This window comes from Schistocerca gregaria, chromosome 3 (genome assembly GCF_023897955.1).
Source record: "Schistocerca gregaria isolate iqSchGreg1 chromosome 3, iqSchGreg1.2, whole genome shotgun sequence".
Taxonomy (NCBI): Eukaryota; Metazoa; Arthropoda; class Insecta; order Orthoptera; family Acrididae; genus Schistocerca; species Schistocerca gregaria.
The window spans coordinates 337836083-337848348 of NC_064922.1; the positions used below are offsets into that span (position 1 = coordinate 337836083).

Sequence of the window (12266 nt, forward strand, 5' to 3'; positions counted from 1 at the left end):
GGCACCCCATATCATCACGCCGGGTGATACGCCAGTATGGCGATGAGGAATTCACGCTTCCAATGTGCCTTCACCGTGATGGCGCCAAACGCGGATGCGACCATCATGATGCTGTAAACAGAACTTGGATTCATCCGAAAACATGACGTTTTACCATTCGTGCACCCAGGTTCGTCGTTGAGTACACCATCGCAGGCGCTCCTGTCTGTGATGCAGCGTCAAGGGTAACCGCAGCCATGGTCTCCGAGCTTATAGTTCATGCTGCTGCAAAAATCGTCGAACTGTTCGTGCAGATGGTTGTTGTCTTGCAAACGTCCCCATCTGTTGACTGAGGGATCGAGACGTGACTGCACGATCCGTTACAGCCATGCGGATAAGATACCTGTCATCTCGACTGCTAGTGGTAAGAAGCCGTTGGGATCCAGCACGGCGTTCCGTATTACCCTCCTGAACCCGCCGATTCCATATTCTGCGAACAGTCATTGGATCTCGACCAACGCGAGCAGCAATGTCGCGATACGATAAACCGCAATCACGGTAGGCTACAATCCGACCTTTATCAAAGTCGGAAACGTGATGGTGCGCATTTCTCCTCCTTACATGAGGCATCACAACAACGTTTCACCCGGCAACGCCGGTCAACTGCTGTTTGTGTATGAGAAATCGGTTGGAAACTTTTCTCATGTCAGCACGTTGTAGGGTTTCGCAGGGATGCTCTGAAAAGCTAATCATTTGCATATCACAGCATCTTCTTCCTGTCGGTTACATTTCGCGTCTAGAGCACGTCTTCTTCGTGGTGTAGCAATTTTAATGGCCAGTAGTGTAGTGTTTCAAAATGCAAATTAGTTAATAAGCAAGTCAACAAAGCATAAATGACCCACTGATTTATGTTAAATTTGGTGGCAACCACAATTCTATTCCAGCTTGGCTCGAGAATGTTCTAAGAACGTCAGAAAATATCGTTGGTTATGTTGATACTATGTAACTACTAATTTTTTATGAGAGTAGAAATTTGTTAAGAAAATTTCTTATTGGTCTAAAATTTCTGTGCTTCTTGTCTCTTTCAGGGCAGGATAAGCAGAGTAACAACCCAGTCGGCGCTTCTTCAAAGCCTTCACTGTGACTGACGAACGTATTGCCAGCTATGGGTCTTGATCGGGATACGTTCCGCAGAAGGCTTCCCCAGTACTACGCTGCATTTGCTGGTAAGACTCAGTATGAAGAGAAGCAGTGTGAACGGGGCATAATTCTCGAGAACTAAGTTAGACAAGGTGACAGATCTGTGATGGTTACTTCAATCGAAATCCAAACATTGGTGTGTGAGAGTGGTATGATAAGTCTGGTAAAAAAAAAGCCAGAAAATATGTTTGTTTCGTAAGCAACTTACCTTGCTTCTCGATATAGTCTCCTTTGAGTGATATACATATGGTCTAACGAACCTCCAGCTTTTTCACCCCATCCGAAAAATAGGCTCTGTCAAACTCTGCAAATTACTCGTTGACTACAACTACCACTTCCTCATGTGACAAAAATGTCTACCCAGCAAGCCAAACTTTCAAGTTAGGCAACAGGAAGAAGTCACTTGGGGCTAAGAATATTGAGGAGCATGGATGAGGAATCAGTTCAAGGCTTAATTCAAGCACTTCCACAATTTGTATCGGTGATGGGTGGGATGATGCATTATCCTGGCGAAAGAGCATTTTTCTCAGCCAACCAAGTTTGGAACGGTCTCAAGAGTGCAGCATAATACGGCCTGGTTATGGTTCTTTCTTTTTTAAGCAGTCTATGCGGACTGTTTCTCGGGAATCCCAGAAAACCGGCTGGCAAAATGGTCTTTCCCTTCGCTGCTGCACTTTCACCAATATTTGCCCATTGGTTTGACTGCCGTTTTGACTCTGGTGTGTGATGATGGATCCAGGTTTCGTCAATCAACAATCACAAATCTTCGCGTAGTCTTGCTGACTGCAATTAAACATCGCCAGACGCCGTGTTGAAATGTTGTGCCGGATGCGCTTTAGGCCGATTGTATTCAACTTCTTCATAGCCAATTCTCCATGCAGAATGCTATGCACTCGCTCAGTTGAGATGCCTACAGTCTCAGCAATCTCACGAGTTTTTAGTCAGCGTCCTCAACGTTACAATATGATGGACTGTGTCAATGTTGACCTAAAATGGACGAGAGGAGCGTGCTTGTCCGACCACGTTCGTATTCATCTAAAGGTAATTGGCCTCAAATCGCCTTCAATGAGGATGCAGAGTCCACGAGAACTTCATCCAGTTCTGTTTTGATTTGTGCGGCAGTCCAGCTCTTCAAATGAAAATTTCCATAACAGCTAGGGTGAAGTAGTTTAAAGGTATGCAATACATCGTTGAGATTCTTTAAACGATTCTTGTAATAATCAACCTTACCAAATATGGAGGTGCAACAACAATGTTCCATTCTTTCACGGAAATTTACGAGACTTAAAGTCTCCCTCGTAAAACCGACAGTTAATAGAATCTGCCCTTGTAAGCAAGGAATTATTTCCTGAACAGAATAATGAACATGTTTCCGCATTGGTACTCCAATGTTACAACGTGCTAGTGAATCGGAAACACAGAAAGTCTAATACAGCGTGTCGCGAAAAAAGAGGGTGAAGATTATACTAACTGTGAAGAGACGTAAGTGCGTACGGCGAGGTGAGGAACTCATTTTGTTATACAACTTATTCAGGCATTTCGAGGTCTTGAATGAGCAGCGCATGAGATTCACGTGTTTATAAACTTTTTTGCTTCATAATAACTATATAAGTGCTTGTCGCAGCGACATTACGACGCTATACAGACCAACACTAGACATTCGTCGTGTACGTGGAGCACTACTCGGTACGGGAATGTGAAGATATTCATGACACACACACTGATGAACCAAAACATTATGAAACTGATACCACCTGATGATGTTGCAAACACATAAGGCATCATGAAAAATGCGAAGAAATCGAAAAAGAATTGATTACTGTAGGTCTGCCTCAGCGTATAGAAAAGTCAAAACAGCCTTCGGTCAAGTTAAAAACAAGGACGGTAACATTAAAAATACAAAGGAAATTTCGTTCATATATACATAAGAGAGATCGGATAGGTGGAAAGAGTACATTGAGGGCCTCTATTAGGGGAAAAGTAGTCTGACGACGTGATAGAAGAAGAAACAAGATCCGATAGGGAAGAGACATGGGATCAAGTATTAGAATCATAATATAAAAGAGCTTCGGAAGATTTAAGACCAAATAATGCAGAAGGGATAACATTCGATCGGAATTTCTAAAACCGAGTGTAGAATGTATGAGACTGGCGACATAACCTACAGTCTTTCGGAAAAAGTCATCCGTAAAATTCCAAACGCAGCAAGTGCGAGAATTATCGCACAGAGAGCTCAACAGCTCGGGCATCCAAATGCAGTCAAGAATAATATACAGAAGAATGGAAAGCAATACTAATAAACTCTTGTGGCCGTTCTACGCGTCTCAGAGAATTGCAGTTCTAATCATTTATATACACGTCGTGGTGTGTACATGTACGAAGTTACAATAGCTTTCCAACGTGTCTTCTGGGTGCTTAAATCTTTTTTTTTTTTTAGGTAGTGTGTTTATTGTGGCCTACGTACCGAACAGGCTGAGGTTGCTTGTTCCCTTGAAATGTTCTGACTAACAGCCCATTACGCACTACTCTGAACATGGAACAGAAGGCTTGGGAGGGAAATTACAAGCTGGCTGATGGCCTTTGTTATAGAACTGGATCGACACTGGAGACTCTGACACCGGCTTTCAGCTAGCTACGGCGTGAACTCTCTCCTCTCTCTCCACGTTTTTCAGGCATTGTACCGACTTCGTTTCGTGAACACATCGCCTGGCAGACAGTCTCACTAGCCAACTTGGCGCGCCCATCTATAATCGTATCGTATGAAAGAACACATACGATTTAAGTTCAGTTACTTCTTCCATTACATCCAATTTCGGTTTCGTAATCCCCTACTAAAAACGAGAATCGTTTCTTATAAATCACAATGACATTATATTTGATTTTTATTTCAACGTATCTCTAATGATTTTTGTTTTTGTTTGTTTTTAGCCTTCTACTTTATTAAGAACCCAGTTCAATCACTATATTATAAACATAATTTGCATACAAACAGAACGGGATATTTGTGGGGGGTTTCGAATGACAGTGATATATTTTTTTATTAATTGGCCAAAAGCTTAAATTAAAATTATATGAAAGTTAATTCGATCGCAAGACACGTCGTAATTCTGACGTAGGGCTTGTGTGACGCTATAGCAATGACATCGCAAGCCACTAGATTAAAAGAAGCAGCATCAACTGAAGGTGGGTGGTTGTGTGGACAGTTTTGAAGAGCGCTGATTTGGGCCAGTGATGCTGATTTTTCGATTTTTATTAAATAACACTGACTAACGCAGGGAAAGAGTCTTTGTTTTTTAATAGTTTAATAACATTACTCAAGCTTTTTGTTTGTTATTTGTTAACCCAAGATCAACTCAGTGACAAAATGAGTCCGTGACCTGTAACCATGGACAACCAACGACCATAATTACAGGGTGGTACATTGAATACTGTGCATGTACAGTAGCTTGTATTGGGTGGTAAAGAGGTGAAGGATAAAGGAGAGCATGCCTTTTCATACGGCAGTAGGAGTGGAGAGTGGGAACGTAAAACACCGTCGTCATTACGACACTGAGTTTGTGACAGAAATGCAGCGTTTTTTTATACGATAAAAGTTAGTTTTAGTGTTAGTTTACATAGTCAGAGGCTCATAATACCATGTTCTTTGCCCTAGAAGAAGTTTAAAGGTTCGAGGTGAAGCATGGATCTCCGACTGCGGTGCAGGTACCCGAAAATTTGCAGAGTGTGAGGGAAGCTTTCGAACGTAGTTCTCGACTCTCGGCGCGAGCAATCTCGCGTTTTGGGGGTGAGTCGAAGAAGTTTACGGTGAATGGTTAATGATAACAAATTCCATCCTCACATGTCCGTACATTGTTTAGAAACGTCATTCCAGATAGCAAAATGCATGAGATACTTTCTGCGCTGCCACGATACGTTTGCTAAGCTAAAACCCAGATTTCTTGAATAGTTGTTCGTATCCAACAACCCCAGTTCCATCTTTTGGGCTCAGTCAACAAACAGAGCACATGGTACTGGTCTCCAGTGAACCTTAAAGAGTTACATGAAAAGCCATTCCGCTCTCCCAAAGTGACAATTTCGTGTGAATTTGGTGTGGTCCCGCTTGGAGAAACAGTGACTGTTAATTCTGAACGTTGTGTTACTATGTTGGAAATCTTAGTTCAGTCTTGCTTAGGATAGTATGCCATTGCCTGCAAACCCTTTACTTTGAGCAAGATGGTGCAACAGCTCACTTTATGCGAAACAGCATAGTTATTGTTAGTTAAATGCTCGGAAGTGTTCTCTCATTTCAGAGATATTTTTTGGTGTCGTTGATCACCTGATATTACTGTCAAAGATCTTTCTCCCTATTGGGATTCTCGAAAGACAGTGTGTTCTGGAGAAATGTAATGAACATTCAAGAACTGAAACAATCCATTGATGATGAAATTGGGGCTATTGACGGCGGTCTACAGAGACGCATATACGAAAACTTCTGGAAGTGCTTGCAACAGTGAACATCTTTCTAGACAATTTTCAAGAAATAAGATTCGGGTATTGAATTACATACTCCAGAGTATTTAAAGACTGTTTCACTTGATCCTAACCGTTTCTGTTTCATAATCCATCATCTGAAAATTATCAGCCTATTCGGGAGCTGTCTTGTACATCAGGGTCTGCCACGGCGTAAAAAACTTCACACGAGCAAAATGTTCAGCCAGCGTGCGGGCATTGGCTCTGCCTGTCTCGGTACAACTCGGTACGTCTCGGTTTTCCTCGGTCCTTTTCGCTACAGCACGACATTTCATTCAGCTGTACGATGCGAAACTTTCTTCGAGCATTTGGTGCAGCTTATTGTGGTCAGCACGACGTTTTTCAGTTCGGCAGAATCATGGAGTAAGAACTCTTTGTCCTTCGCAAGTTGTTCTTGTTGTAAAGGAAATACACAGGTCCCGTGGCTGTTTGCGCCAACAGAGACACTCTAGATATCTATAGTCGCAATCATTTAAAAATTAATGGGAATCACAAATCATGAAAACCACTTATTTCCTATGATGCGGCATTTCACCATAATGCAAAATAAATTAAAGAAGGTTGATGACTAAAAAGCTAAAAATTATAACGATCGAAAAACGATTTGTATGGGTTCATTGTTTTGTACATTAAGAAACAATTTCTGTTAAATATTCAGCCATGGAACGCGTTATTAAATGTGGAAGTAGTAGGGCAAAGTGTGGAGCAATTTTGATATCAAATTAATTATGCCAATTAATTAATTGATCATTTAATTAAAGCCACCCCTGATGATGTAAAGGATTTTCTCCAGCTGGAACGTGGGTTCCTTCTCCCTTCCCTCACTTCCTCTCTCCCTCCCCCATCCCTGAAAATCGTGGGAATTTGACACTTAGGACGTAAACTCAGATTTGTTGGCAGGAATATCAAATTTTATGTGTTTAACTTCAGACTCTGATACTGACTAACCTATGTCACACTATCCTACTCCTACTCTTCCCCTCTCCTCCACCACTTGTGAAGAAGCTTCAGTCCATGCTGAGCTGCTGGGAAGGGCCGGTGTAAGGCTTTTTTATATGTAGACCAGGATATTGTTTATTTAAACAATTTGAGTTGGGCAGGGGCTGTTGCCATTGATCGAGCACAACACAGTAGCGCTGTCCAGTTTCGTCAATAACCATTGGCTGTGGAGCGGATATATTTGCTATTAGTCTAGCAATAGAGACTTGCTCCAGTGAGCCTAGCCAATAGTCATGTGTTGCAAGGATTGGTAATAATACTAGGATTGCAAGTTACCACTGAAATACAGGGGAGTAGTCCCTACCAACCTGCAAGTGAATAACTGCTGGATGTGGAGAGGATACTTTTGTAATTAGTCCACCCAATAGCCCTAGGTAGGAAGGATGGGCGTTAAGGATAAGATAGCAAGCTCTCACTGAAGAACAAGGGAATAGCCTCCTGCTGATCCAGAAATGAATAGCAGCTGCTGGGAGGAACATGTGTGTGGATATTAGAACAGCTACCCAGTGCACGTGTAACATCCAGCCCTTATACTCAGGACTCCTGTAGCAACAACATTTGAGAATGAATCACACTTATACCTACTTATGGGTCACAAGTCACATCCTAGCCAACAGAAACATGGGGAATGTGTTATATAATAATTTTTTTTTACGAACGTAGTGCTTATTACCTTATTTGAACATGGCACCACAAGACGAAAAAGAAAACTGACCAGTCACCTCCAGTCTAGTCCAGCGCCATCCACTGAGTGTACTATGTACTTATAGAGCCGATAAACCGCTGCTCACTATACTCTTAAAGCTTGACATCTGATAGCCTGACTCCCACCACAACCTGCTGGAATGCGGCTCGACTTGGACTAACTGCAGTCCCACCCCTGACATAGACTCCTCAATTTAAAAAAATACAAAACTGAATGTTGTTTTTCAAAACACTTCGAATTTCGCACACTAATTGTTGAATCCTCCCTTTTGTACGAGTTATTTTCGAAGATAGAAGAAATGTGCATAAGCCCGTTTTCCCATCGCTAAAGTATCGTTACTTATTGTGAAAATCATGTGCAACACAATGGCATAGCCCCCCCCCCCCCCTCCTTCCTTTTATAAATCCCTTCAAATACTTGAACACTATGCTCTCCGCCTCGCCTATCGCATCTGTCTCCCCTCCCCCACGTGGATCCTGTACGATCTCGTTCCTTTCCCCCACCTCCTTTTCCTTGAAAGGATACAGATCCTGTACACTCCCGCAAACTCGACCCTCCTCACCCGCTTGTCTCCCCCATCCTCTCCCAACCCCGCCCGCTGCCGCGCCTGTATTCTCACGTCCCACCCGGTCTCCATCTCTCCACCCTCCTTACCCTCTCCCAAGGTGGCTTCCGGCAGCTCTGCCTCGCTGATTATGTCCTCCTCCCCTCCATCTACCCCTCCTATCAACTTTGATCCTCCCTCCCTCTTCCTCTGTCTGTTCCTTTGGGCACCCTCCCTCCCTCCCTTTCTCCCCACCCCTCCCCCGGGCTTCCCCTCCCCTGTTCCTCTCCCCCTCCTCCCATCTCCTCAGCCATTGTCGTGTTTGTTCTCCCGTCCCTACCCTCTCCCCCCCTCACCTTTCTTCCCCTCTTGGCAGGACTCCGAACTCGCACACGCTACGTGGACTTTCGCGCGCCGGAGATCATCGCCATCTGTGTCTCGTGTGTGTGTGACGTCGTTTTGTGTTTTTAGTGTCTGCCGTCACGCTTCTACGTTCACTTGTGCCATTGGATTCGTCAGTGTTCTGTGTGCCGTGTCAACGTGTTTTCGGTGTCGTTATCGTCGACAAACGGCTCGGTGTTTTTTTTGTGTATCTGTGACCACTATTTTTTAGCCCGTCACTATGTTCATTCTGTTTCTCCAACCTGTGTTCTGTCATGGCTGAAGAGCGGCGTAGCATGCCGCTGACAGCCTACCTGTTTGTATAGGTATTAAAATAACAATAAAGGGAAAAAAAATGGCATAGGCTATATTTCCTCTAAGTATTCTCTCCTCAGGTAGAATTCTGTTCATATCAGTATAATAACTGCCACATCCTGTATCACAGGGTTAGAATATTAAACTCATTTTTGGTTCCTGATGGACTGGTAAGAGCATATGCTACCTCTGTCGCAGGGTTGCACCCACCTTTGGAGCACTCTTAAAGTAAACAAGTGCCTCAAGGTAATAGCACAGAGAAATTGTAAATATCAGGTTTATAAATTCAATAATGTAGCTCATTTTATTACAATGATCATCTTTCCTTGTGTAGGTGGGAGACTTAAATTCTGTTCAAAGATCTCACCACAACGAAGAAATGCCTTATTACCGCCATGATTACCGCAACCACGTCAACTAAACGATACAGTCTGGCCTCCAACAGATGACAGAAACCTACCAACAGCACCAATGCGAGCCGAGCATTGCTCACTCAGTCCTGTCTGGCAGCTCAGCATTGATTGAAACTTTTCTCACAAGTGGTGGAGGAGAGGGGAAGTGGGGGAGTAGGGTAGTGTGGGAGAGTGCAGTGGGGGGGGGGGGGGCAATAATGATGTCTGGTGGTGGTGTTGTGAAATAGGTTAGTTGGTATTAGAACGTCAAGGCGAACACATGAAATTTGATGTTCCCGCCAATAAATTTGAATTTACCATCATGTTCTTGGCAAAATTTCTATTTTTAGTCACTTGCAGGGGATGGGTAATGGGACGAAGGAGGATGTAAGGCCCACATACTGGCTGGGGAAAACACATGAATTTTGAGGTGTTGGGGTAATTTATTGATCAACTCATTAATTTATTATCAATATAATATCAAATCTGGTCCAGAGTCTGCTTTGCCCTACCACTTGGGTAGTGCAATTAATTTATTTTCTGAAGTCTCACCCATTATTCGGATGTCAGTAGCAACAGTTTATGATGGAAATGTGTGAAGCATATGGGGATGATATATATTACTGAAAAGTATGTTGGCTAAGTCAAAGGACATACCTGTAACAAAGTTTCGGCTTAAGACAGAGTGTTGTTGAATATATGAAGGAAAAAGGAAAGTAAAAACGAAAATTTGAAGTTCCATAATGTTTTCAGAGCTAGAATTTTAAATAGAATTGATTGCAGAGTGCCTTTGGTAAGATATTGCAGGACGAGAAGCAACTTATTTCTGATTTCATGGCGAAAGTAGGCGCGTTAGAAAAATCTTCTCTGTGGAAGAGTCAACTTCTGAAAGGGAACACCATCCTTTTCACTGGTGTTAAGGAAAACGTGAATTCAGAACACTCCATTGTGGCACTGAAAGAATTTTTGGAATGTTTGAGGACATTGCTAATCATACATCTGTCTGTGACGTGTGTCCGAGATGATTTTTCACTTCAGATTAACGTGTATCTGCACTTTACAGTGTACTTGCCGTTTAAAAGACAAAATCGTTTAGGTTATAACTCTCCAGGAATTCTACTTGGTTTTCCTGGGAAGAGGTTGCAAGTCTCCATAAATAGGTTTCCAAACGTGATGCCGTGTTTCGATTAACATATGTGCGTGAAAGGCTTTTTCGATTATGAAACTAAATAAGTCATGACTGCGTGACAGCCTGAGTGACGAAGATCTGTGAGAGTTTGTGTATGTGCGTATGTCGACAGTCTGTCACAGACATAAATTTCGTTGTGTCTTCAGCGGTTCAAAAATAATTAAATAATACTGAAGATTTATTTTGTTTGTGCTCTATGTTGTTCGGAAGTCTGAAATAGAGCCTGCTGCGCTTTCACAGACCCCTTTGCCCCCCCCCTCCCTTTCCCCCTCTTCCCATTCACAAGGGGAGAGATAAACTTCCCATCACCGATCTGATTCATACTGGCAGAGTGTGTAAGGAATGACTAACACTGTAACATATGTAAACAGGAAGACGCAGCTGTCAACAGTTTTCGAGAAAATCGAGTTTGAAACTTTTAGGTTTGTTTGCATACTCTGTGCGGACGCTAGCATCCAAGGAGACCATGGCTGAGCAAGTGCAGTACATCTTCGGCATTGTAGCGGCTGGGACGTGCCTAGCACTGTGGCCGCACTCATTTAGCGCGAGCTTTGTTTACATCCGTGTATTGATTATCACAGATCGACGTGACTCTTTCCTGCTGGAAGGCGACAATCTTAACGCTCCACGCATAATACACAAGACCGAAAGCTCACAATATCGAATACTTAATGCATGATGTGGTGAATCTAGATCCACGGGAGCCTGTCCATAGCGTCCAACGTCGTATACTTTAAACTTATAGAAGGAGCGGCTTGCAAAAGCCTTATTCGTCGATTCCCCGACCGTTATCCTTTTCGCACGTCGACGGGAATGGGGGTGTGGAACGTGGAAGATCGCACTGAAGAGCATCCCTCTGCAGACGTGGAGGCGCGGCTACGAAATCAGCGGACGCAAAGGAAGCGGAAGGAGCGGCACGTGTCAATAGGCGACGAGCAGCACAAACGTGGTGACAAACAAGATAGTGGGAATTATTACAATTCGTTTCCATTGGGTGGCAAGGATAGGTCACACCCACAGCATCTGCGCTACAGAGCATTTGGGGGGGGGGGGGGGGCGGTCGGTCGATGGAGACGACTATGAAACAGGATGACATCCTATCTGTAAGTAGTAGAGAAGAACGTCTGTCAACAGCGAGCGTCCTGATCAATTCATTGGGGAATGAGGGACGAAAAATGGACCAGACTGACGAGATGCAAGAGGTGGCCGTTTAGTCAATGGCTCCCACGAACAATGACTGACCTCCACGGCAACCTCTTCCACAGCGTCCGACGAGGTGATGTCTTGTGGTCCCATTCTGGGACGAATGTTCCATTGCCAGTCATTTTATTGGTGTGTGACGTTCTAGCAGCGCACAGCAGATACGGTGTCCCACGCCTATAGCATTGCTACTGTTACCATCAATGGTGTTAGCACACCGGTAAAGATCCAAATGCTGCAAGATATGCACAACCATAGTGTTACGTGAAGGAGTAGTGGCGGAACATGTGGACTTCATACCATTGACCCATAGCATTGCCCTTACCATAGGAGTTGTCCGCTTTGTAAATGTTTATGCACCGTCTGGCTCATCGAAGAGAGCTCAACGAAGAGACATGAACGAACAACATTTACATAGAGGAAGCGACACTGCTCTTTCGAGGACGTCAGGAGAATTACATTATCGGCGATGACTTTAAGTGCGTTCTGCGGTCCGATGAACAGTGACCACACTTCGTCCCCTGTGCGTTACAAGTGTTAGTCGAGGACCTTGCAATGTGTGAAGCACGGTGACAGCTGCGGAAATTCGTATCTAAAAGCCATTAAACTGGTCGACAAGACCGGGTGTAAGTGTCGCGTGGGCTGTGCACTGCGATGATTGAGGCTGAGCTGTGGCATAACATCTTTACAGGTCACCAGACGTACATGTGAAACATTGTTCTTCCAAGACAAAAGACATGACGCAACAGGGGTCCATGGATTCTCAATGTTACCCACCTATGAGATGAAAACTCTTTCTGGGAGGCTGAAGACACAGGACGTCAATGGGTAAGGCGTCAACGTGCATATGAT

At 43.8% G+C, this 12266-nt stretch overlaps 1 protein-coding gene across 2 annotated transcripts in view; it reads left to right on the forward strand.

Annotated features, from left to right (window-relative positions):
- Window positions 1-12266, forward strand: part of LOC126356332 (facilitated trehalose transporter Tret1-like) — a 100150-nt gene that overhangs the window by 35101 nt on the left and 52783 nt on the right. For both annotated transcript variants that reach the window (XM_050007315.1, XM_050007314.1), the window contains exon 2: window positions 1068-1205. In XM_050007315.1, coding sequence (XP_049863272.1) covers window positions 1145-1205 — 61 coding nt within the window. In that variant the 5' untranslated portion in view covers window positions 1068-1144. The remainder of the gene's footprint in view (window positions 1-1067; window positions 1206-12266) is intronic.